Below are 27,445 nucleotides of genomic sequence, written 5' to 3'. Positions count from 1 at the left end.
CAATGCTAGCTAAAACGCCACTGCTGAGTTATAGCTAGCATAGCAGGACAAGCTTTAAATACTATTTCGTTTCAAAGGTAAACAAGGTATAACACTTAACAAATGTTGTTCTTTACAGAATTTTACATCTATATATATATATAAACACCCAGCACGCCCCTGCGGGCGGTTTATCCTTCAAGCTCGGGTCCTCTACCAGAGGCCTGGGAGCTTGAGGGTCCTGCGCAGTATCTTAGCTGTTCCCAGGACTGCGCTCTTCTGGACAGAGATCTCCGATGTTATTCCTGGGATCTGCTGGAGCCACTCGCCTAGCTTGGGAGTCACCGCACCTAGTGCTCCGATTACCACGGGGACCACCGTTACCTTCACCCTCCACATCCTCTCGAGCTCTTCTCTGAGCCCTTGGTATTTCTCCAGCCTCTCATGTTCCTTCTTCCTGATATTGCTGTCATTCGGAACCGCTACATCGATCACTACGGCCGTCTTCTTCTGTTTGTCTACCACCACTATGTCCGGTTGGTTAGCCACCACCATTTTGTCCGTCTGTATCTGGAAGTCCCACAGGATCTTAGCTCGGTCATTCTCCACCACCCTTGGGGGCATCTCCCATTTTGACCTCGGGACTTCCAGGTTATACTCGGCACAGATGATCCTGTACACTATGCCGGCCACTTGGTTATGGCGTTCCATGTATGCCTTGCCTGCTAGCATCTTGCACCCTGCTGTTATGTGCTGGATTGTCTCTGGGGCATCTTTACACAGCCTGCACCTGGGGTCTTGCCTGGTGTGATAGACCCCAGCCTCTATGGATCTTGTACTCAGAGCTTGTTCTTGTGCTGCCATGATTAGTGCCTCTGTGCTGTCTTTCAGTCCAGCTTTGTCCAGCCACTGGTAGGATTTCTGGATATCAGCCACCTCCTCTATCTGCCGGTGGTACATACCGTGCAGGGGCCTGTCCTTCCATGATGGTTCCTCGTCTCCCTCCTCTTTCTTGGGTTTCTGCTGCCTGAGGTATTCACTGAGCACTTGGTCAGTTGGGGCCATCTTCCCAATGTATTCTTGGATGTTCGTTGTCTCATCCTGGACTGTGGTGCTGACACTCAGCAGTCCCCGGCCCCCTTCCTTCCGCTTAGCGTACAGCCTCAGGGTGCTGGACTTGGGATGAAACCCTCCATGCATGGTAAGGAGCTTTCTTGTCTTTATGTCAGTGGCTTCTATCTCCTCCTTTGGCCAGCCTATTACCCCAGCAGGGTACCTGATCACGGGCAGGGCGTACGTGTTGATGGCCCGGATCTTGTTCTTACCATTTAGCTGACTCCTCAGGACTTGCCTGACCCTCTGCAGGTACTTGGTGGTTGCAGCTTTTCTAGCGGCCTCTTCATGGTTCCCATTCGCCTGCGGGATCCCCAGGTACTTGTAACTGTCCTCTATGTCTGCAATGTTGCCTTCTGGTAGTTCAATCCCCTCAGTTCTGACTACCTTCCCTCTCTTTGTTACCATCCGACTACACTTCTCCAGTCCGAACGACATTCCAATGTCATTGCTGTATAGCCTGGTAGTGTGGATCAGTGAATCGATGTCTCGTTCACTCTTGGCATACAGCTTGATGTCATCCATGTACAGGAGGTGGCTGACAACTGCTCCGTTCCGTAGTCGGTATCCGTAGCCAGTCTTGTTAATGATCTCACTGAGGGGGTTCAGGCCTATGCAGAACAGCAGTGGGGACAGAACATCTCCTTGGTAGATCCCGCACTTGATGGCAACTTGTGCTATGGGCTTGGAGTTGGCCTCTAGTGTTGTGCGCCACATCCCCATTGAGTTCCTGATGAAGGTTCTTAGGGCCCCATTGATCTTGTACAATTCTAGGCATTCCAGTATCCAGCTGTGGGGCATTGAGTCATAGGCCTTCTTGTAATCAATCCAGGCAGTGCACAGGTTGGTCAGTCTGGTCTTGCAGTCTCGGCTGACTGTTCTGTCTACCAGTAGCTGGTGTTTTGCGCCTCTGGTATTCTTGCCAATTCCTTTCTGTGTCCCGCTCATGTATTGACCCATGTGCCTGTTCATCTTAGCCGATATGATACCTGACAGGAGCTTCCATGTGGTACTGAGGCAGGTTATTGGTCGGTAGTTGGAGGGGACCGGTCCCTTCTTGGGGTCCTTGGGGATCAGGACTATATATATATATATATATATATATATATATATATATATATATATATATATATATATATATATATATATATATATATATATATAAAAAAAACACCCAGCACGCCCCTGCGGGCGGTTTATCCTTCAAGCTCGGATCCTCTACCAGAGGCCTGGGAGCTTGAGGGTCCTGCGCAGTATCTTAGCTGTTCCCAGGACTGCGCTCTTCTGGACAGAGATCTCCGATGTTGTTCCCGGGATCTGCTGGAGCCACTCGCCTATCTTGGGAGTCACCGCACCTAGTGCTCCGATTACCACGGGGACCACCGTTACCTTCACCCTCCACATCCTCTCGAGCTCTTCTCTGAGCCCTTGGTATTTCTCCAGCTTCTCGTGTTCCTTCTTCCTGATATTGCTGTCATTCGGAACCGCTACATCGATCACTACGGCCGTCTTCTTCTGTTTGTCTACCACCACTATGTCCGGTTGGTTAGCCACCACCATTTTGTCCGTCTGTATCTGGAAGTCCCACAGGATCTTAGCTCGGTCATTCTCCACCACCCTTGGGGGCATCTCCCATTTTGACCTCGGGACTTCCAGGTTATACTCCGCACAGATGTTCCTGTACACTATGCCGGCCACTTGGTTATGGCGTTCCATGTATGCCTTGTAACCCCGGCGGAAGGGGCTACATGAATAGGATGAGGGACCTATGGATATATATATATATATATATATATATATATATATATATATATATATATATATATATATATATATATATATATATATTCATATTCGGAGCACTAGGTGCGGTGACTCCCAAGCTAGGCGAGTGGCTCCAGCAGATCCCGGGAATAACATCGGAGATCTCTGTCCAGAAGAGCGCAGTCCTGGGAACAGCTAAGATACTGCGCAGGACCCTCAAGCTCCCAGGCCTCTGGTAGAGGACCCGATATATATATATATATATATATATATATATATATATATATTAGGGGTGCAACGATACTCGTATGGATATTGAACCGTTTGATACAGTGCTTCGGTTTGGTACGCATATGTATCGAACAATACAAATTTTTAATTTATTTGATCAACTTTCCTTCTGACGATGCTGTCTGTGTTGAGCGCTCAGTGAACCTCCCCCACCCTCATTCAGATGTGGTGTTTGGAATTATTTTGGTTTTCATGTGACGTATGACCCTGAAGGTAAGCGCGTCATGGACAAAAGTAAAACAGTATGTTGGATGTGCCACGCAATGCTCAATTACATTGGTGGGAACTAGTGTGTTAGCGCAGTTAGCTCGTTAACGTGTTGGCCGTCCAGGCACGGGGCGGTAGCTCGTTAACTTGCCGTGTTGTGGCGTTAACGTCATTTCAACGAGATTAACGCTGACAACACTAGTGGGAACACAACGAATATGACTGCACATTTACTCCGACATCATCCTAGTGCAAAGACAAGTGGAAGCAGACAAAAACAACAAGCACGCATGCTACAAACTTTACCCGAGTCATTTAGACAGCCGTTAGCACATGATTCTCCTTATGGGGACCTGATATGTTTAATATGCTGCTGAGAATATAGCCCAGAAGAAGCGGATAGTATAGCTTTTATTTTGGTAAGAGCCATTTCTCTGTAATAAACTCTCTTTTCCAAAGATGAGTGATTCCTCGATCAGATATATTTATTTTTTTATTACTTTGTTGTTTCAGCAACATTAAATTTAAAAACTGTACTTTTGAGTTAAAATATATATTTATAATTTTAATAAATGAGAAATTAAAAAGGCATGAACATTTTTTTTTTGTATCGAAAAAATATCGAACCGTGACACCAAAGTATCGAACCGAATCGTGAATTTTGTGTATCGTTGCACCCCTAATATATATATATATTAGGGGTGGAATGATACACAAAATTCAAAATTATAAATATATATTTTAACTCAAAAGTACAGTTTTTAAATTTAACCCTAACCCTTGTGCCTGTTTTTTATTTTGACAGCGAATGCGCACCTGTGGACCACTTATGTGCACCCCTGGTTATTTAGCTCATCATATCCAGCCACAGAAATTATTTTGTCCATGAAACCATAAAGCTGCACTTTCTTTTTACCTTATAGTCTGATTTTATCATAACTTTTCCGTTTTGTGGTAAGCTTTTCTTTGGCTGTCACTTCTTCACCCTGACCTGTCTTATTTGGCTCAGCAGAACTAAAATATATATCCTGCTGCTTTTACACAGGCACTCACATAACGCTCAGCAATTCTCTGCGCGATCAACCTCTCATATGTTTAAGCTTGCTGCGGGAGATTTCACTTGTCATGTTTGCATAGTAAGCTAACGATTAATAAGACGATGTCAGAGGAATTGGTGTGCAAATTATCATCACTCACCAATCAGTGCTGTCGCTCTCTATACACAGTTCGCGTGATTGCAAAGTGAAAGCAAAAAACAAGCGCAAATTCAAACGCGATTTCAATATGTCACATATTGACAGTGGCTCACCCATGCCAATGACATAATTACCCAGCTACATTTCCGAAAGAATGCAAAAGTATTGACATATATTTTTCCTTCCTACAATAGCCCGACGGGCAGGGAAGAGATAGATTTTGGTAGCCCGACTGGAAAAATCGCTAGCCCCAGGACGTCGGGCTAGCGATTTTGCGAGCCCTGTATCTGATCACTCATCTTGGGCTATATTCTCAGCAGCATATTAAACATATCAGGTCCCCATAAGGAGAATCATGTGCTAACGGCTGTCTAAATGACTCGGGTAAAGTTTGTAGCATGCGTGCTTGTTGTTTTTGTCTGCTTCCACTTGTCTTTGCACTAGGATGATGTAAATGTGCAGTCATATTCGTTGTGTTCCCACTAGTGCTTTCAGGTTAATCTCGTTGAAATGACCTTAACGCCACAACACAGCAAATCTCCGTTAACGAGCTACCCCTGATCGCCCCGTGCGTGGGGCTAGACGGCCAACACGTTAACGAGCTAACTGCGCTAACACACTAGTTCCCACCCATGTAATTAAGCATTAAGCATTGCGTGGCACATCCAACATACTGTTTTACTTTAGTCCATGACGCGCTTACCTTCAGGGTCATACGTCACATGAAAACCAAAATAATTCCAAACACCAGATCTGAATGAGGGTGGGAGGTTCAATTTGCCATGTTGCAAGGAGAGCTTAACTTCTGTCTCGCTAGCTTGCCCTGCGCTCTTCCTTCTGATGATGCTGTCTGTGTTGAGCGCTCAGTGGATCTGCGCTCGACAGTGCAGCCTAGGCGGAGTAGTCGAACGCAGATTCACTGAGCGCTCAACACAGACAGCATCGTCAGAAGGAAAGTTGATAAAATAAATTACAAATTTTGTATTGTTCGATACATATGCGTACCGAACCGAAAGCACTGTATCGAACGGTTCAATATCGATACGAATATCGTTGCACCCCTAATATATATATTAAAATACATCATTGTAAGACAAGGATGTGTGTTTTATCATGGGGATTCTAGCTGGGCCTACCCTAGTTAGCTAAAAGTAACAGAAAAATGGATAGCGAAGAGTAAAATTTAAACGGGTAGATAACTGATAATAACAGGTTGAAGGATGTAGCCTGTGAGGAACCAGCTATGAAGGACAGTATCGATGCCGTCTTGTTCCAGTAGCCCACTTCTCATCAGGGTGTCCTGGTTCCTCAACACCCGACATGGACCTTGTTAATCCGGGTAGGCTTGATTTAGTATAGGGGTTCTAGCTTAGGACCCTTACTGGATAGAGAAACCCGGGGCAGGAATCGGAGCCCTAGGTGCAGTGACTCCCAAGCTAGGTGAGTAGCTTTAGCAGATCCCAGGAACAACATCCAAGATCTCTATCCAGAAGAACACAATCCTAGGAACAGCTAAGATACTGCACAGGACCCTCAAGCTCCCAGGCCTCTGGTAGAGGACCTGAGCTTGAAAGATTGATGGCCCGCAGGGGCAAGAGGGGAATTTATATATACTTTTATAGTTTACAATGTATCGCAAAACAGTTTCTTTTGGTTTAAGAATTCAGTCTCCAGCACAACAGTATCTGATGGATGTTTGTACAATGCCAATGTTTTGTTTTGTTTTTACTGGTTTTAGCTTAAAGAAGGCCATTGATATTAAGCTCCCTTTTATAATCACATCTTAATTACAGTCCATTAAAAGACAATGGAATCACACTCATGATCTATTAACTTAAGGGATAATGTCAATTTAAGAGACTGCTACATAAATTTCTAATGTAGAAAATGCCAGTGCATTATGAAACCCACTGTATCAAAAGATTTTTACAGAATTATAAGTACAGGTAGGACAAGCTATTGTATATTAATTACTGGTTGACTGAACAACCTCCTTCCTGCAGTTCTGTGTATTGCATATCTCACTATAGAAAAATGTATGTGCAAATTTGTTTGCACATACCCTTTGTGTTAAATAGGCTTGTATTCCATTCATACCTGGTAATACCTGTTTAGTAGTGACGAGGTAAAAGGGTTAAAGGTGCAAACAGCTTTGCACAGAAACTTGTGCGAGGAACTTAAAAAAAAGCACGGAAAGTCCTCCAACCAAGTACTTTTATGGAAATAAATGCAGATGGAAATGTGGTTGCTTGATCATTTCACAAATGCCCAGATATCTGGGTATGCTATTTGCTCATTTCTAAATGCCTTGCCCATGATGACTGGCCTATAAGAAAGTAACTGTAACAAAAGCAAAGCTCTCATAATATGGCCCTTTCACTACTGTTATGGATGGCAACTGATTAAATGATCTGGTGTTTGGTAGAACTTGCTTATCTGGTTGGTAATACACGTGACCATGTTACTTCTTAGCAGGACTATATTAAGGCAAGTGCACACTGACAGAGAGACGGTTCTTTGTGAAAGAGGATAAATTTCATCCTGTGGTAAGATTATCTTTGCATGAACGTCTTGAGGTTTGCTTCAGCTTCTTTAATTCAGCAAATCCCTTTATATTACATGTTTATCCTTAGCCTTTTACTAACAGTGTCAGCTTTTTCTTACCTTATCTTGCCCTTCTTTAAACTCCAGCGACACTGAGTTTGACAAAACTATTATGTTGCTGCATAAAAGATCTTTTACAACTAGATTAGAAGTTGGTACAAGGTCTGAGGACTGTGCAAAAAACAGTAAAACTGGACAAAAATTATTATTCGTAGCATATCTGGCACAAAATGAAATCCAGCCAATGCAATAATCTCCATAATACAGATCTACAGATTCATTCAGTTGAAAAGTAAGTGATTTAACTCTTAACCCCCAGGAGCAGGAGAGTGCCCAGGTATCTGAGCATCGCTGTGCCCAACTGGAGAAGGCAAGGCGTGAGCTGGAGCAGCAGCTGGAGGAGGAGGAGGTCTGCTCAGCCCAGCTGGCCCTTCACAGAGACAGGCTGGAGGCCGAGTGCAGCAGCCTCAGACGAGACCTGGAAGAGCTGGAGAGCGCTCTGACTGTAGCTGAAGAGGATAAACAGGTAGGGCATTTTTGGATCTTCGTGATATGATAATCTCTGGAACAAGGATTTTTGCGCAGAAAGAGAAGGACTGATTTGTAATATGGAAGGAGCATTTAGGAAGACGACAGATTGGCAGATGAAGGTACAGTTGTCATCCAGCTCTTTAATTTAAAACAAGCAGTAGCCAGGCAAGAAAACTAACAGACTGCAAGAAGCACTGAAGCCAGTGGATTTTGGCAAGTGGGAGGTGGATGGCTGGTGGTACACTTAATATGGTAACAGGCTGACTAAGTTAGACAGGTTAGCCAATCATAAAAGTAACAAAGTGAGGAAATAATATTGCCAGAAATGCACAAAGTCACTGATTACTAAATAAAGCATGGTATAACTTCAAACCATGACAAGGTTATAGTTTCAAAAAGTAACACTAGGGCAGGGGTGGGCAATCTCAGTCCACGAGGGCCGGTGTCCCTGCAGGTTTTAGATCTCACCCTGGGTCAACACACCTGAATCACATGATTAGTTCGTTACCAGGCCTCTGGAGAACTTCAGAACTTCTAATTTAGCCATTTAAATCAGCTGTGTTGGTTCGAGGACACATCTAAAACCTGCAGGGACACCGGCCCTCGTGGACTGAGATTGCCCACCCCTGCACTAGGGCCATATGTCTGTCTGTGTAGGATCTCAGTTGTCCAGGTCATGGTAGTCTCAGGAGCTGGAAAAGTCTGGTTTTAAGAACTGAAGAAGCCTCTTGGACTCTAAAAAGTGCAGTCGCCTTCTTTTCAAATACAAGGACCATCACTTTTCCAAAATATTAAATCTGAATGTAATTTGTTTGAAGTAATTAGCATTAAGTAGCATAGTGTTGACTGGTGGAACATTGAGCACCAGTACTGAAGAACCAGTCTGAAAAATAAAAACCAGAAAGCATAAAAAATGGAACTGAAACCCAAACAATGCGCATAGGTTCTGTTTTCAGTGAACATTTTTTCATCCATTATTATCTGTTTTAGAGAGATTCAGACATCTGTTCAATCCCTGACTCTGAACAGTTATGAAATGTTGATCATATTGTAGTTTGTCACAGTATTACCTGTTTCTATCCAGATCTCAGGTAAAACATCTTCCCACCAAGAGTGCTTGCACTCTTTTAGTTTTTTTTGTTTTTCCACGCTTTGCAGAAGCACGGTCTTCTCTGTGCAGAAACTAACAAGAAAGGGCTGTTCTGACACCTCCGTTACAGCCCCTGCCCCCCCAAACCCTTTTATCTATTTCACTGAGGTGTATTAAAGGATTAGGATCCTATCTTTGTTCAGGAATGCTGCAAAAATGTGTTGCGCTCACAACACTGTGCGTGACAGTGAATTAAGATTTCTCTGGGTAGCAAAGCAGTGCTGAGTTGGAAATTTACTCTGAACAATTTGATCTGCTCCATGATATTATAAACTTGATCCTCTAGTTATATGATGATTTTTTTTTTGCTGAGTGGCCTCCCGTGTGGCAAAGATACAGTAAGAGGGAAATGTCAGGGGGCTCAGAGAAGAGAACAAGACCAGACTGGTTTGATGGCGCAAAGCTTTGAAAAAGAAAATGATGAGACCTCCTCTGATGCCACAATAATCTTTTAGCTGGACAAGATGTGAGAAGAAAGTTTTGACTCACCTGTTCACTCTGAAATTTGTTGAAAAACATGTTAGTGTCCACGTACCGCAGTCTGCTGCCTCGCCTTGTTTTGCACATTTTTAACTCTCACCTTTCTCTCTAAGAGAAGAGAAAGCTTTGATGTCTACTAGAAAGAGGGATCGTGACATCTGTTTCTGTCATGATAGGAGACAATTGTTTGATGGTGTGGCTGCAGTCACAGGCTACAGACTCAAACTGCTGTATTCACAAGCAATCATGGTTACATGCCCAAGCAAACAGCGGTAGCTACAGAGGGAGGGGTTTTAGCCGAGTTAGATAAGAACAAAATCTATGTATAGATAGTTTAGCTTGGTCATTTTTTGAATGAATAAAATATTATCTGATGTACAAAGTGGCAGATGTTAAAAATTGCTATTAAGTTACAACCTGTGTCTGTTTTCATAGCTGTCACACAGTGAGGTAAGGACGCTGTCAGAGCAGCTTTTTCAGAGGGACGAGGTGGTGCAGAAGCTGCAGAAGGAAAAGGAACATCTGGTGGAGCTCAGCCAGGTATGCTGTTAATTGTATGATACTGATATACATACATACCTGGGCTAATGTCTATTAATAGCTAAGCTCCATAAAAACTAGAGTTTACATTTTCCATAATGCAAGTAAACTGCTTTTCTTTTTTTGGCCTCATAAATGCCCTCATGCCTAATATCTCTCCAAATCCACTCCTTTCATTTATAACATAGATTGGAAATCACAGCCAAGCAGAGACAAGGTTTATTTTGGTCATTTTTAGAGGACTTTATGGGTAATGATGGATACCTTAACCCGTTGCAACACTGTTAATTTCCCAAAACTGATAAACTCCTCCAAAGCAACAGGGTTAGGGTTTGCACTATGCAACTGTTTTCACCCACTGAGTTGTATGAGAGATTAAAGGTGCTCTATGAAGGTTTCTTATTGCCCTAGAAGACATGTTTACATTCACTTTTGTTTACTTTGGCGTGTGGTTAGTGGCTCGGCTGCAGGGGAGGGGTGGAGCAGCGGGTTCAGGGTGTGGTTGCAGGGGAGGCTGACACACACCTGAGCTCCATCATCTTGTCATGGATCCCCAGTAAAAGATGTGCTGGGACATGAGGTGGGAGGTGTGTGTGCTACAAGCAGGGCAGCTGAAAAGTTGACCAGTGAAAAACACAGAGCAAATAAAAACGTGTGCGACTGCAAACGCTGTTGGTGTCAGGGTAGTTATTTCCACATTTACGAACTCTGATTATGTGTTCCTTTATTTTAGAAAATGCGTCGGACGTCATAAAACATTAACAAGATTGTTTAAAAAAAAAATATATTGTCTGCAGCTTAGATCACTGAAAATGACGACTCAACACCTCTTGTGTTCAGAAAGTGGTTAGGGTAGTCAGAAGGTAGTATGATATAAGATATTTTAATTTTCACCATTAATGAAAATCTTCCTACCAACCAAACATTCCTCTTGGTCATATTATGATTCTATCATATAACAAACTTGTGATATTTTCCATTTTATCTTCATCATATACTCAGTAATTATCCCAGATATCCCAGAATACTTGTGGGGATAGGTTAATTGGATAATCCAAATTGCCACTAGGTGTGAATGTGCAAGTGAATGTGAGTGCGAATGGTTGTCTGTCCCTGTGTGTTGGCCCTGCGACAGACTGGCGACCTGTCCAGGGTGTACCCCGCCTCTCGCCCCATGACAGCTGGGATAGGCTCCAGCGCCCCCCGCAACCCTGGAAAGGATAAGCGGAAGCGAATGGATGGATGGATGGATGGATCCCAGAATACCTGAGTATTGGTAACACACAATAAATTACCACGTAAATTAACATCAACAGAAGCACACACAAGAAGTACAGCACTGTTCTTCAATCTTGGTCATATACGTGAGTCACCTGCACAGAAGGTTCTGACTTGCATCTGTAATCTTTACGTGTACAACACACGGACATAGATATCTAAATAAGTCACAGACTGATAAAATCCTAGAATTTCCCACCAAATTAGAGAGCAAACTTTGTGGGTGGACTGTACTACACAGCAAGCAATATTATTTGTCAGGTAATTACGTTAAAATATTAAAAGATGTACCAACAGGACAAACATGTTTAACCAATCCAATTCATGTCCACAAAGTCTAGTTCACTAGTGGAAATCAAGCCTAGCCAACAGCATTTGGTTAATATTAATCCAGGCAGCCACGCCCCAGACTTTAAGTCTTAACAAAATGCAAACAGATTTCATTAACCGTGGAGCTATTTTATTAGAGATTAAAAATATTATTTGTACTAGGCTGTAAACATGTTATTCTTATGACTTGTTGGAAATCAATGGAGGTGATTCACTTTTACAGCCAGCCTCAAGTGGCCATTACAGGCACATAAGCGTTTGCTCCTTTTTTCAGCCCATTCCCTATAACAGACCATAAATTTGTACATGAATAGATTATCTTTTGCACTTGAAGCAAATGTTCTAATCTCAAAGTATGCATGTGCACACTTTAAAAAATATCTGTTTGCATTTTATTGGAAAACATTTAAATTGTAAATTTAACTCTTCCGTTCCCAAAAGCATACAGGGACGCTCCACTGGCTGTTTGACTCAGAATAAAACATGAGTTTAGGAAAAGGGAACCATATGGCCTGTGGACAGAAGTGGCACTCGTGATAAATGTGCTCTTCACCAGACACAGACCAGTCTCCTAGAAAAAAGAGAGAGATCTGAAGAATTCGCAGCCCTCAACAACCTCATCTTCCTTATGACAGCTATAAGAGGCCCTGTTTGCTAATTCCTCCCAGATGGTTCAACCAGTAGTAGCAGTCTTCTTCATTGTGTAATCCATGTGGACAATTTAGCATTAGTCCTCATTATGTTCCTACTGTTTGCTGAACATGTCTCAGATTATGGATTTGGCCTGGAATACAAGGAGACGCCTGTGGGGAAAAAAATTTAACACAAAGTGCACGCACTGCTGTTTGAGTGAGTTTAGTCTTCCTGTTTGATGCTTCGCTGCTTTTGCTCCCTGTTGATGAAAAGACAGATAAAAAACATCTCATCTATCAGATCAAACTGAAGATGACTTCTGACATTTTCATGGTTAAGCAAATAAATCATATTTTTCCAAAGTACAAATATGGCAGACAGATGGACATGAGACAGACATTTAAGGACACATGTGCAGTCCAGGCTCAGACATCTTTTATCACCCTCAACAGCAGGCCATTGAGGACCTGCAGAGTGAAGAGGAGAAAGTCAACCTGCTGACCAAAGAGAAAACCAAGTTGCAGATGCACACTGAAGATGTATGTACATATTTTTCAAATTGAACATATAGTTCATACCATATGCACTACACAAATGTTTTTTTCGATATTTATTCTGTAATTTCTGAAATTTGCAATGTGTTATAGCTCGGTGCGCTTTTAAATTAAAATGCAGGACTGTTCCGTCTAATTCCTCCCAAACGTGCTCACCTGGGTGTAATTGTAGGCTGTAGGGTGCTCTTCCATGATGTAAAGCTGGTTAATGTCTTTGAATGTTTTGAGTCATTGTCTTACTGCAGGATGGAGGCCTGGCCAACCACGTTGGCTTTTAAACTGCTAAAATTCCAACAGCTAGTCTATAATTTTGAACGTCTGTCATTTGTGTTAGATGGAAAACTATAAACTCACTGGAAAGTGTGTTAGGTAAATGTTGCGTTTAAGCCTTTTTTTAACCTTCAAAATTGCTCTCATGGTTCGTGGCACATGGTTGCTGCAGATTGGTCAGCTGAACATCCATGATGCAAATCTGCCACCGATTACTCAGGAACTCAGGAGATCAAAGTGTGCAGAGAAAAGATACACGACAACCACCAACCTGAACTGTTGATACAAAGCAGGATGAACCCATCCTTTCCTGTTGTTTGTGACACATTCAGACCTTCCCATCCAAATGTATCAGCAGAAGTCAAGTAGTGTTATTTTATAAAATCTATAATATGTTAATAACTGATAAAACAATCTCTGATTTTATGAGACTACCTAGAGCTTTAACTGTAGACTCCATGATAACTTATTTTAAATATAAGGTCAGTGCCATTACACTGGTGTAACATTTGCATCCAACAGAAACACACATGTTGTACACATTAAAAGTAATAATAAGCTTATGAACCAACTATTCAACAGCAAAGTGAGGAATGGAAACTCATGGTTATTTAACTTAATTGTAACCCTGCTAGCCAATACAGCTTGGCAAAAATAGGGAAACACTGAAACATGTAATTTCACACATAAAAATTGTCAAATATAATAAATGGTGATTATAAAATATATTAAAAAGTGGCACAAAGCATTTCACTATTTGCAATTACAGTCAAGAAATATTGTTAAACCCTATTATTGAATCCGTCCTGTAACTTTCCTCATGCTCAGTTGGAGTACCAGCTGGAACAGGAGCGCCATCAGCGTGCTGAGCTAGAGAAGAGCAGGAGGAGGCTGGAGGGGGACAGCAGATCTTCGCAGGACAGTCTGGGAGAGATGGAGAAGATGAGGAATGGTCTGGAAGACCTCATTAAAAGGTCAGTCAAAGACGCGCTGCATGCTTATAGCAAACTTTTCAGAGTAAATGGGAAAAAAGCCAGTCAGCCAAAGTACTGTTTGCTCCTGACACCAACAATTTGAGGCTAAAGCTACATTCTGTTAAATTCTGTTGGGAAATTTTGCAGAGATTTTCATAGTTTCACAGAGACCTTCAATGATCTTCCGACGTTTTTTCTAGTGTAACATTGAGGCTTGCATCTCAGGGGTCTGCTGAATCATCCTGCTAATTACTGAGTAGACTGTCTGTAAAGACTCTGTTGATTCCCAGAAGATAAATCCAAATGTCCTTGTTGATGCCCTTGTTTTATTGCTAGCATTACCAGAGGGTCAAAATGTTGGCTTTTATATCAAAATTGATTAACATAGACATTTAGACAATGAAAAATCCAAATAATTAACAGTTTTCTTAAAAACCAAAGTGAGACTGATATGTTTAACTGTTGTATTACTTAAGAAAATATGGTACAGATGTCCACAATTTCACCAGGACCTATAATTTTATTTCGGTCCACCGTCATGAAAAGATTTTGAATCAGTTTTCTTAATTTATGCTAATTAGCGTTAGCATATTTGTAATGCTCTGTGAGATTTTCTGTTTACTGTATCGGTTCCAAAATATTAAAAAGTTTGCAGTGTGCCTAATGGCTGAAGGTTTTTTGTACTATAATACAGTACTATATATTGTACTATAATACAGTACTATATATTGTACTATAATACTGTGGTTGAAAATTATACAGGATATTGTTGTTATTTCCAGTTTGATCCTATTTGTAGTTTGTGGCATCACTACCTCATGGTCACAGTGGCTAAACATTGTGTGTCTGTCCTGTGGGTGGGGGGATAATAGTCATTCAGAATGTTTTGAGCTATACAATAAAGCATATTTGTTCAAAGAAGAAGACACACAGGTAGTATTTCAGGTCAAATTTCTAACTTGAGAAGCCTGGAGACTCTTGGAAAACATTAGCTTTCCAAAAGCATTTATAGCATTAGCAATTTTAAAGCTCCAGCCTATAAAAGTCAGTACAACCGATATTTTATTCTTTGAGACTGTCTATAAGGTTAAATCAGTCAAAATGTGGTTAAAGAAAGGACATAAACAGGGCACCATTATTAACATAAACATTTTCACAAACTGTGCATTTATCACAGCCATCATGATGGGTGGTAAACCCGTCTCTAAAACATTTATATCAGCCTATCTAAGCCAGAAAACATGGGGTGAATTTTTTCCCCCCATTTAGACTATATGCAAGTGACAACAAGTCTTATCTACTGTTGTCTTTTAATAGTCCGCTGAACTGGAACCTAAGCTGATCTGATCTACTATCCCAAGGGAGAGAGAGCCTGATGGACTTTGGAAAATTTCTCACTCTTGTGTGCGTCTTATATCCTGAGGCAGCAGAGCTTGGACTCTATGAGACTACATTGTCCTTTTGCATCTCTTTTAAGGTGTATGTACCTCTAGGGATTCACTAAGATCCCAGCATGTTGTTATCTGCCCAGTGATATAAAAACAGATGTAATCATTCACTGTACCCTACCCTGCAGCAACAATCTACTGAAGGCAAAAGCCTCCTGTCAGAAAACAAAAGTACAGTGCGCACCTACAATATTGTCTCCGTAACAAAGTTAAAACTTGTTCTCTTTGGCACTAATAGTTGCGTGACCTTCTTGAACATTAACAAAGTGAGTGACTCACTTGTTGCTAAGATACTATGGTATTCAAACAGTACTTATTGTCAGAGGCTATTAAATCTGCCACTCAGTATAACTTTAGTCCAGTGAAGCGTCACAGACATGGTGTTGCGATGTTGTCAAAGCACATACATATACAGAGCCTCACGTGCACGCCTCACAAATGTGACCAGAAGGTCAGATGGAGCAACCTTTTCATGTGACTGATACTCCTTTGTATTTGCTGTTGATCATTGCGGCTTTTAAAGCACTATTTTTTGTGCCGTGTGAAACACATTAAAGAACATTGTTGTAATGTGTGTAATGTTTATATTTATCAGTAGTTCAGTTTTAGATGTCCAGCCCCAAAATCCCGCGGTACCATGATGCTGCCTATATTAGCTAGTCCGGGGGTTTTTAAATGCAAGAGAAACTGTAGGGTTTTGGGAAACAGTTTTTGTGTTTTCTGAGCAAAAAACTTCCTCTATGCTCATTAATTTCAATTATATATTCCTTTTCTCATTAAAGGAAGGAGCTGGAGATCAGCAGTACCAGCTCCAAACTAGAAGAAGAGGAGGCACTTAACTTTGGACTGCAGAGGAAGACCAAGGAGCTACAGGTAAGTTTGCATTTTGTTGTTTGTCTTCTGTCATTTAACACTAGCAGTCTTGTTTAACAATCGCATGGTGAGACCTAGCAGAAAGAAAAAAGAAATCACACACCCAAACAGGTGATATTAAATTTCACTTCAATTTTATTTATATTTATACAGCGCCAAATCACAACAAAAGTCACCTCAAGGCGCTTTATATTGTAAGGTAGAGCCTACAATAATACATAGAGAGAAAAACCCAACAATCATATGACCCCCTATGAGCAAGCACTTTGGCAACAGTGGGAAGGAAAAACTCCCTTTTAACAGGAAGAAACATCTGGCAGAACCAGGCTCAGGGAGGGGCGGGGCCATCTGCTGGGACCTGTTGGGGTGAGAGAAGGAAGACAGGATAAAGACATGCTGTGGAAGAGAGACAGAGATTAATAACAAGTATGATTCAATGCAGAGAGGTCTATTAACACATAGTGAGTGAGAAAGGTGACTGAAGAAGAAACACTCAGTGCATCATGGGAATCCCCCAGCAGCCTATGCCTATTGCAGCATAACTCAGGGTCACCTGATCCAGATATAAAGTGGTAGTTATCCATAGAAATCTAAATCGTTTCCTGCACCAGGCTGTAAATATGCTTTTCAGTGTTGTAAGGTTGAGCATTTTAAAATGGGAGTCTAGTTGGACTGACTCATTTTGGAGTCTCAAGTGTTCATTAGCAAAAATGCAGTTTTTGGCACTTCTGCTTTGACCTCTCTGCGTGCTTACAGTTTAGTTCACTCAGATTCAAATAAACCAAGTTATCGTCATACTTGACTCTATGATATAGTATTATATAATATAACTGTTTGTGCTTTTTTTACATGACCAAGAAAAGCAGTCATGTCTTTGTTTGACCACTTAATGTTTTAGAAAGCAAAACAGTTCAAACAGATAAGTGTACAAATGTAAACCAGACTTTTGTGGCCCATGGCCTTACCCTTTGGTAATGATTTCTTGTTATCATCAATCATTTTTTAGCTATTTCCCAGAACAGGCTGAATGTGTCAGTTCAATGTGATGTTTCCACATTTGTTGCCAATGTCACTGACTCTGTCGCTCTTTCTGCTAGTAGCTGCAGCGCTGTTTACTGTCCATCACCTGTGGCTCACACACTTAAAAGCATCTGTTTACTCTTGCAAAAAGCTTTTTTCACTAATGTCACGTTCGAGATAAAATACTGGTAGCTAAGTTGACTGAGCTCACGCACAGCACTGCTAAAAGACATGTGGAGTCCTTCCTTATTGGTTTGATAGTCATCAGCCAGACAACGGGGCTGGTATGCTCCTTTCCTCTGCAGCCTTTAATTTCTGAAAATGTTCAAAGAGCTATAAAGAACTTTACGTGTCCTGTGTGCATATCGCGATGACATTTGCTCAACACTGAGCTGGCTTATCAAGTTAGTCATTACTAATCAACACAGAAAAGGTCTTTTAGTTACCTTTATAATAGTAACTGTAATATTTAGTTGAAGTGGCTGTGGCTTTTGTAGACTGGCTTCTAAGTGGAGTTAAAAGCTGTTAAAACTGTTGTTTTACAAAGACAAACAGTGAGCCCAACTGTAGGTTACAACACGGCAGAAAAAAGGCATTCCTGTCTTTTAGCAAAGCTGCTGGGCTCTGCTCTGTGATTGGAGCAGTCGCTTCAAGCTCCAAGCATGTCAGGAAATGGTTAGAACGCACTGGCTACATCAAAAATGAACTGGGTAGGTCAAGTTTATTATGATCTACCAGCATGCATTGACTTTTTGACTTCCAGGTGAATAATTGCAAAGCATTATTACTGTTATAGATATTATATATGGCAGTAGATATTTACTATCAGCTGACAGTGACTCAGGGTTCAGAATGTTTTTACATCCTCTCATCTAGGCAAAGTGGATTAAATGCTAAAAAAACACCTTAATGTGTCTTATCACTAAATTTCACTTGAAGTATCAAAATTAAAAATACTTAGTCTGTGAGAAAATGTTATTGCTATATGATTCAAGACGCTGTTTGTGAGTCTGGAGTTATGTGACCTGATTTCCCTGACACAGGAGGATCTAGTGATGGTCTCCAGAGGTGGCAGCCAATGATTTTCTGGGCAGTGTTAATTACTCTTTGTACAGCCCTCCTGTTGTCACTCGTGACCCTGCCTACCACAACACCCAGCCAGTAGGAGAGGACGCTCTCCACTGAGGAACAATAGAAGACCAGAAGCAGCTGGGACGGGGGCGCCGAGTCTAACTGATTGTTACCGGTTGGCGAGGAAATCTTTGATCCAGGACCAGGTGGCATGTGAAGGTGGTCCAGTCTTTTGCTGAGGATGTCTGGGATTATTTTGTTGAATGCTGAGCTGTAGTCCATGAAGAGCATCCTTACGTTGCGCTCTGTAAAGGGTGATGGTGATGGCATCCTCCTTGGACCGATTTGCTCTTTAAGGAAACTGGTAGGGGTCGAGGGAGGAGGGCAGACAGTGTCTGATGTGCTGAGGCACTATCTGTTTGAGACACTTCACGACTACAGACGTGAGGGAGAGATAAAGGATGATAAAGAGTGAAAACTGTAAATCCCATCCACGACCACAAGTGCATCCACACTGCATATGCACATGAAGACACAGCAAAGTCATTTGGAAGTTTTGATGCTTTACGAGAAACAAAGATTTGTCGTTTAACTTTCAAAATAGTATTTCTCAACAAAAGATAGTGCTGCACCTCATTTGTCTGTCGATGACACGAAAAAGGACTGCTGAGTTATCACACTGTAAACTTCTTTGGAAGTAAATCTTTCTCACTGCAGACATTTGGGCTTGTTACAGCAGGAGAAACACAGGTGCAGCTTGTAAGATTATCGATGGATTTAAATATTCCAGTAAAACATGCCAGCCGACATACCAGTGCATCGTCAGGGAAACACCTGAATGCAAGTTGTAATTAATGGGGTTAGCTACACATTGTGTTTATTAAGTCAGCATGGGATAGTTCAATTGTGGAAATGTTTTTTAAACTTATTTTCGAAATCTTTGCATGTAAGGTCAAAAGTAGCATCACTAACTGGTGATACTTTCAAAGTGTTGTTGAGTTGAGAGTGAGCTTGTTCATTGTTCCGTCTGAGCAACTATAGGAAGTACAAAACCAAAACTATTTCACTGCATGCTAAACTGTGAGAAGAAATATTCCTTGTATTTATGTTAGGTTGTCTTGTGAAAATGTTGTTTAGTGATTGCTGCAGAAATTAGTCCTAAAACCACAAAATAAATTGGCCCTTTTTTTAATTCCAGCATTCCTTGTCCCAGAATCAAGGTTTGTTGAATGGGTTTTGATTTAGAGGCTTTAAATAATATGGTCTGTAGTTAAGACAAGCTTTACATATTTTGTTCTATAGGAACAAAAGCAAAAACTCTGCTTAATATGTTTATACAGAAATGGAAAAAATATCAAATGACCACCTATCATCCTTGTTCTGTAGCTCCATACAAGATCTTGCCCCTTATGAGGTGGACAATTATGATAAAGGTGGTGAATTGGCACTAAACTACATGGGAGGAGTTGTTAATAATAGGAAGACAGTTGGAACTGTAGTCACCATAAACATCATTAATAACAGGCTACATCATAATAGGTTGAAATCTTGCAGCACCTGCAAAATCCCACTCCTCAAGAACGCACATGTACAAGAGCATCCTGAGTTTGTCAGTGAACATCTAAAGGATTCTGGGCCTGGGAGAAGGTGCTATAGACAGATAAATACTAAATCAAGGTCTTTGGCATCAACTCAACCCACTGTGTTTGGAGGAAGAGATAATATGACCCAAAGAACATCATCCAAATATGTCAAGCATGGAATTGGAAATATTATGCTTTGGGGATGTTTTTCTGCTAGGTGTAAAGGACGACTTCACCGCAGTGAGGGGCCAATGAAAGCGGCCTTTTCTCAGTCAGAAAACCGAAGATGTGTCGTGTATGATCTTCCAGACCCAAATGACCCAAAACATACCCTGATGATGACGTTGGAGTAGCCTAACCTGTCTCTGACCTTAAGGATCACTTATTACCTAAAAACTTTAAGCGAATGCGTATATTTGAACCTGTATATATACTTCTGACACTGTGTGGATAGGAGAAAATTCAACATAAATTCAAACCGGTGCATCCAGTCATTGCATGTCTAATGCTGGAAAAAGAACAGTACAAATAAATGATGAAGTGTATATCACATCTTTTGTACTAGATTACTGCTGTGTATTGGCTAGGCATGATAAAGTTAGCAGCTTATCATAGGCTTGGCTTATGTGTCTTTGGGTTTAGAAAAAACAGCAACATTTTTCAGTATTCAGTATTACTTTCAGCAGAGTTCAACATCTGGAGAGATGCAAAGTTTCATGGAGCTTTCAGTGACTGTGACCGGTATATGGACTAAAACCACAGCGGCCTTTGAGTGCAACAAAAAAGTGCCACCTAGCTGAACCTCAAATTTCAACAAAGCTAAAGGAAAAAGCCATCCCAGTTATTAACGAGTAATCTTTGGTGAGGCAGTGGAAAATCACCACAGCAGTGAGTGTATGCTGTACCACTAAAGACGGTGCAATTTAACTAACCATCTTTAGGATTGCAGGCACTGCAGAAGCAAGGGTAGAATAGCTATTTATGGTATGCATTATATTCTCTGCCAATCTGGGAAGTATATACTAATGTTTTTCTGCTGAATCTTTCAATGGCATGCAGATAAAATCAAACAAGTCTGAGAGCTTTTATCTGTGTCACTGGTGCATGTTGCAGATAATGTGTTTTGTCTGTGTCTGTCGTTGAGTTCAGAGAGAGAGGGAGTGTTATGGGTTCAGGTGGTGCTTCTCTGTTCTGCCAGTGCCTCTGGGAGCCTGATGTTTCCTCCAGAGTTTGTCAGTAGTGAAAATAAAGAGCTCCTTTGTATCTAATTTGAGGAGTGAAAGACAATCCATGTGTCTTTGAGGGTGCACATGTTTTCGCATTTACTGTAGCTTTGGCATCCTCTCACAATGAAGCTATTATATGTAAACTTCTCCTACTGATGAAGATGCAGGTGGACAGGCCAGCCAGCTGGACATCACCCACTGAGGTCGTAAAGGTTGCACGAATATGTCCACGCAAGCTGCTGCAGAATCAAAGAGACCGCTTTGTCTGTCGCTGATGATGAAGCCGCCTCTCCCTCTGTAGTATGCTGTAATTCAAAGCAGTTGGCCTAAAGAGAAAGCAGCCATGCAGCCTTGATTTCTTACAGCAAACGAATCCTTTTTAGCGGTTTTATTTAGGGTTGTAAAACAGTTTACACTCAGTCACAATCTGAGGGTTATCACAATCTGTGAAGATAAAGCTCATTTTGTTTTTTTGTTTGGTCTGTAGCAGATGTTTTGCTGAAGGTGTTAGATCAGATTGGGCCACAGCGGTGATGAGAGTCTCGTATCCAGATTACGCTATTCAAGCTTTCTATTGTCCTCTCCCTTATAGCTACATATGCTTGTCTTGTGTATAATATGGGATCATGTGCTTTTGTGTCATTTGAAACATAAAGCATAGAATTAATCTTAGTTTAAACTGATAATACAGTCACAATACCATATTTTGTTTGTAGACTGATCACTACTGGAAAAACTTTTTTTTTCTTGTTTTTCACCCCTAAAAACACGAGCTGTGTGTACTAAGAGTCATCGTTTTGCTAAGAGGTGTTTCTCAGACAAATGTTCTGACAAATGAGCACCTGTGGTGAACAAGTCTTACTTCATACTTAGTACCAATAATTTCATCTATATAAATATAAAAAAAATAGTTGGGACCATGTCTGTGGAAGCTGTCAGCAACAAAAACTTTACATCTGGAGTCTGTAGGTGGCCATCTGGTGGCATTTAAAACAACAAAGCATGCAGATTCCTGCACCATTGCCGTGATCTGAATTATGCTAGTGTGTGCGAACAGTATAGATGCAGGGAAGGCCTCCCAGTTGTTCAGCTGGGGGGGTCTCACAGGATATCACTGCCCACACTGCTGACCATCCCCTCTGACACAAGCATGGAGATATCTGCACTGAGGCCACATCTGATTGCAATTTATAGACAATTATTATGGTTTCAGATTGAAGAGGGGAAAAAGAAAACCGTAAGCACAAGCAATTATGGAGATCAAACCCTGCAACCATTCTCAGCAACAACGGCCTAATTCTGTTGTTTCCAGCTCACTGCTTCAAGACTAGAGACATCTTTGTGGGTTCATTTAGAATCAGTGTCTAAATTCTTCCTGCTACACATAAGTGGCCAGAATTACCCATGTAGCCTGGCTCAGACTTCTTAACACTCTTGGTGCACGATGTGTTTTTTACAATTGTATTAGAGCCACAATGTTTACTTTGAGGGTGGTTTGAGGCTCTGGAAAAGAGGAATTTAACAAGAAACATATTTGAGTGGGGAACTGTCAGTGAGAGAAAAAGAGGCTGTGCATGCATAAGGGGGTGTGGACAGTAAAGTGCCGGAGGGGATCGACAGTGAAGGTATGTGTGTGTGTTTGTGTGTGTGCGCACGTGCGTGTCTCAGTGTGTGGGACACTCAGTCAGTCATTCAGTTGGGCTGCTGCTGCCTCACGATGGCTGTTCTCTCTGCAGAGGCGCTCCGCTGGCACGTGAGTTTTTATTTCTGTGTTTCTGTTTAAACGTATCAAAAATGATAAAAGGAATAAGTTAATGTCTCTGTGTGTTGTTTTTAGGCATTTAAAAATATTCTGTTGTTTATAATCAAAGATGGCACAAGTACAGGCGAGCTCTCCAGCTCTTGTCTGTACACATAGTTTACAGTACGTTTGTTATGGTTTGTTGTTTGGGGAGATTTAGGCGCTGTGGCTTTCACCACTTGAGTGAAGTGGAGGTGTTGTTGCTGTGAGTGGCCCTGGGCCATCCGGCATGTCAGACACACTTCCTGACATTGAAACATAGATACAAATTGTAGATAACCAAGAGCATGACTCATCTTGGTAGAGTGCAGCCGTGCTGGGAAGCGAGCAATAAATTTTTATTAGTAATTAAAAAAAGCAGTTTTGGCATGACATAAGTGGAACAGAAATCATCTGTGGATGATATACTTCTGTTAGATCATTCTGATGATTTTGAACAGAATCCAGTAAAATGAAATTCAAAGCGCAGTAGGTGTACACAGAGGGTTCTACGTATACTGTAAGCTGTGGTAGAGGGAGTTGAGTTTTCACTAAGAATAACAGTTTGTATCATGGGAGGATCTTTACCATAATAAAATGTATATAAGTGTGTAAAATGCCTTGAGGCAACTGTTGTTGTGATTTGGTGCTATATAAATAAAAGTGAAATGCCTTAAGAGGACACTGGATATTTAAAGTTCAAAAGCAAGAGTGTTTAAAAAAATGACACTATGTTTTCTATACATTATAACATATTTAGTGCCATTAGCCTGTGCTGAGGTCTCATGAACCTGCTGGGAAGCTCATATTTTATTACACAAGTGTGTGTCCTGTCCTTCTTTTCCCCGTTGACCTCCAAACCGGATGGAGCAGATAGTAAAATGGGAGTTTTCCTTCCCAGTGTTACCAAATTCATGCTCATAAGGAATTGTTTGATGACTGGGATTTTCCCTGTAATATTTTGGAGTCTTGACCTTAGAATATAAAGCGCCTTGAGGTGCTTCTGCAACTGATTTGAATTGAATTGCATGTAAAAATCAAACGTATCATACAATTCACATTCGCATTTTACATGCAATCATAATAATTTCTCCTCATATCTAAATGTAAACTTACATGAAGTGATTGAACAGAGTAGATATTCCTGTTTTTGTTCCAGGATTGTTTACGCTGCATAATTAAATATATTGTTGTATGCTGTGCGTGTTATGGGCTCACACAGAGCAACAAACAGTTATGGCCACATTTATGTCAATGGTTAATTTAGATGTCTTTGGACTGTGGGAGGAAGCTGGAGTACAGTGAGTATGCTGACACAGGAACAACATGCAAAATCTGCCCAATATATTTTGGATATTCATTTATTATTTTTATGTTGGGCCAATAAGCTCATTATTTTATTTAAACCCAAAGTTGCATAGATAGATAGATAGATAGATAGATAGATAGATAAAACCCTCAGAGGAAGTGCATAACATGAAGAACTTGAAGGGTGGTTGTTTGGCACTGATCGACATCCTTTACCTGTACCAACTATGCACGATTGTCATTGTTCTACATAACTATGGCTTTATAAACACAGTATCCTCTGCGATGAAATAGCTGAGTGTTCCAAAAATAACTGAAAATGCTTTGGTTATTTTCAGAGGTGGTCAGTTCACTGTAAAAAATAGTGCTGTTGTTGGTTTGCAAGGAATAAAGAATGTGTTGTGTAAAGGAAGCGGTTGTGCGTATTTAAAGATTTGTGTCATCATTAAAATGTTTTAAAAACCCTTGAATTGAGATGATGAAAGCAAGTTGTCACTTAGAATATGTGCAGTCATTTATTTAAATACTGTATATTCAAGGTAGATGCATAGTTGTAATTCATGCATGTGCATTAAATGGTACATATTAGTCATTCTTCATGATGATAACATGCTTGCATGGGAAGTAATTCAGCTGCTGTTGAAAAAGGTTACAAACCTGGAAGGAATAAACCTTACAAAATATATAGAAGACACCTGAAAATGATTTTGACTGATAAAATACTGCATGTATTCAGACCTTGATGCATCACTTACTTCAGGCCAGGACCATAAAACCAAGAGCAAAAAAACCCCAAAACAGAACAAAAAGAAAAAACACAACAAAAATTCTTCGAATTTCATGGAAATGGCAGTGCTGATGATTTTTGGTCTCGGTGACCGGACATAGCACACCCAGCCTGGGGTCAAAATACAGATAATGACGGTGCCTACAGGACATTCTTGCTCTAAATTGCTACCTGAGGAAAAAAGCCAGAGGCGTGCCAAATCCCTACAGAAAGTGGAGTGTATGAGAAGGACTCACCACACACACAAGTGCTGCCTTGAAATAGCAAACAGTCTGTGGAGATGACGCCCCGTTTGTTCTCTGTCAAAATTACACATGTACTGTGAAAGCAGAGGAAATATCCTCCCCATGTTTTATTGTATTTTATTAGTTCAATGTTCAGGCCTGTGGTACTGAAAGCAAATTAAGTTTTCTTGTTTTGGTTTTTTTAAGTATGCACCTTCATCCATTTCAATATCTCTCATTAGGCGCGCATCGAAGAGCTGGAGGAGGAGCTGGAAGCAGAGCGGACCATGAGAGCCAAGGTACTGTATATCTACACACTTATGAGGAACTGTGTGGCTTCGCTCTTTAGTGCACATGAAACAAAGAGCAGTTAAATCTGTCTGTCCTTCTTTGGGGTAGATAAGAGGAAACCAGATAACTTGGTTCGGCTCTAATGTTCAGGCCTGTGGTGCTTAGAGCAGTTTAAAGATTGAAGGGGACGGTAAATGAAGAAGAACAGACGAAAACAGTGCTGATGTGCTGGCAGCTGGTGGGGTACATGTGCTGGTGCTGTGCCTCTGGTCACCCCAAACTATCTGCACCTGTGATAATAAAAGGGGGTTGAAGAGACCTTGTGTTTCTGATTAACATAGAGGGAACCCATAGGCGTGGAGGGAGCCCCGACGTCCTTTTTCCTTTTTCTTACTTTCCCAGATCGTTCTCTGTCTTCACACACCCATATCAGTGCACCTTCTGTAAGCCCTTTGCCTTGCTCCTTCAAGTGAAAGAATAGGGCATTTTTTCCATCCATCTTACATTTGACTGCAATAAAGTGTCCCAGATGACTTCTTTCTAATGCATAACTTTTTCAAAGGAGCATGTCTTTGTCATAAAAAGCTGATACCAAGGTGGCTCTTTAAGTGCTTGCTGTTTCAAACAAGGACTTATAGTATGTGTGTGCTAGCATGACTTAAGAGCGTACTGTAGTTACAATAGGAAAAGGCAGAAATGCAAAGGCATATATTTCACTCCAAGTGGCAAATAGAGTGACAGCTGGCCTGAGGGTGTGTTTTTCCCCACTCTGGGTGGTATTCTTAATGGTGCTAGCTGAGACCCCTTCAGCCTCTGAAGCTGCAGAGCAGCGAAGAGGCAGGCAGAGACATGCAAGGTCTTTATCTGTTCCTCCGTCTTCAGAGCAGCTCAAATACAGCATACCTTTGCTGCAGACAGGTTCGCTATTGTTAGGCTCTGCTCCTCGGGTCGCACTGGGGAGATAGAATTATGAGATAGAGGCTGACAGACAGCACTGTTTTTTCTAGGATCCTCTCCCGTCTGGAATGCCATGCGGTTTTACACACACACGCTCACACACACACACGCTCACACACACTATATAATTGTAAAGTAGCATGTTCTCACACACCCAGGAACACACATAGAACACACATAGTATGCATAGCATTCAGTCAGTACACAAACACTTTATCTTTAAACTGGAAATCACACATTCTCCATAGAAACATGAACAACAAAAATTAACTTAAAAGTCAGGTGACTACGTAAAATATGAAAGGGGTTATTTATATAAGCTCTCGGTTATTATCCAGTTTAAGCTTAAGGGTTGTCAAATTGTTTAGCTCCTTTGCTTTTTATCTTGGGTTTACTAAGTGAATCCTTATAGTTTTGATGCAGTCAGGAATTAAAACAGATAAGTATGACCTCACAATTATCTTGCCAAAGACGCAACTTTAAATTGTTTTTCACTGTTTTTGCTTGCGACAGATGCCCAAAGTAGCCAATTCATGGAAACCAACAAGCTACCAATGTCTTGATAGCTAATATTGCTAATTTATTAGCAATTAAAGTCAAATTTATTCAGTATAATTTTTTTAATATCTGATGCAGATGATGTCCTAATGTGAAAAGTAAAGCTGCTTCACGATTTAGGAGCAGCAAGCTGCAAATGGCACTTGATGCTATGCTTAAAACCCCCAACATTGCCATTCTTTACTAAGTGTAATATTCTGCTCTGGGTACTCGCTAACATTTTTATGAGATTAGATCTGATCAGATCAGAGCCAAAATAATAAATTTGCTTGGTTCTTGTCCCAGATGTTCCCTCGCCCCAGCAGATATTGTGCCTCACCCTATCCATAACATCATCCTCTATCACACCAAACCTCTGCATATCCTCCTTCACTATATCCATATATCCTTTGGCCAGTATACCCACAATCCCACTCTGCACATCT

The 27,445-nt window shown here is 41.1% G+C and overlaps 1 protein-coding gene across 3 annotated transcripts in view; it reads left to right on the top strand.

Annotated features, from left to right (window-relative positions):
- Positions 1–27,445, top strand: part of LOC146702563 (putative uncharacterized protein MYH16) — a 62,324-nt gene that overhangs the window by 23,430 nt on the left and 11,449 nt on the right. For all 3 annotated transcript variants that reach the window (XM_085465487.1, XM_085465486.1, XM_085465485.1), the window contains exons 2-7: positions 7,474–7,680; positions 9,751–9,855; positions 12,549–12,635; positions 13,749–13,894; positions 16,125–16,215; positions 25,457–25,513. In XM_085465487.1, the coding sequence (XP_085321613.1) occupies positions 7,474–7,680; positions 9,751–9,855; positions 12,549–12,635; positions 13,749–13,894; positions 16,125–16,215; positions 25,457–25,513 (693 nt within the window). The remainder of the gene's footprint in view (positions 1–7,473; positions 7,681–9,750; positions 9,856–12,548; positions 12,636–13,748; positions 13,895–16,124; positions 16,216–25,456; positions 25,514–27,445) is intronic.

Source organism: Copadichromis virginalis, linkage group LG8 (genome assembly GCF_057382275.1).
Source record: "Copadichromis virginalis isolate Kocher_CV1m ecotype Utaka linkage group LG8, C_Virginalis_male_GT1.1, whole genome shotgun sequence".
Classification (NCBI taxonomy): Eukaryota; Metazoa; Chordata; class Actinopteri; order Cichliformes; family Cichlidae; genus Copadichromis; species Copadichromis virginalis.
The sequence above is the reverse complement of the archived record's forward strand: the minus strand, read 5'-3'. Positions and strand labels throughout refer to the sequence as shown.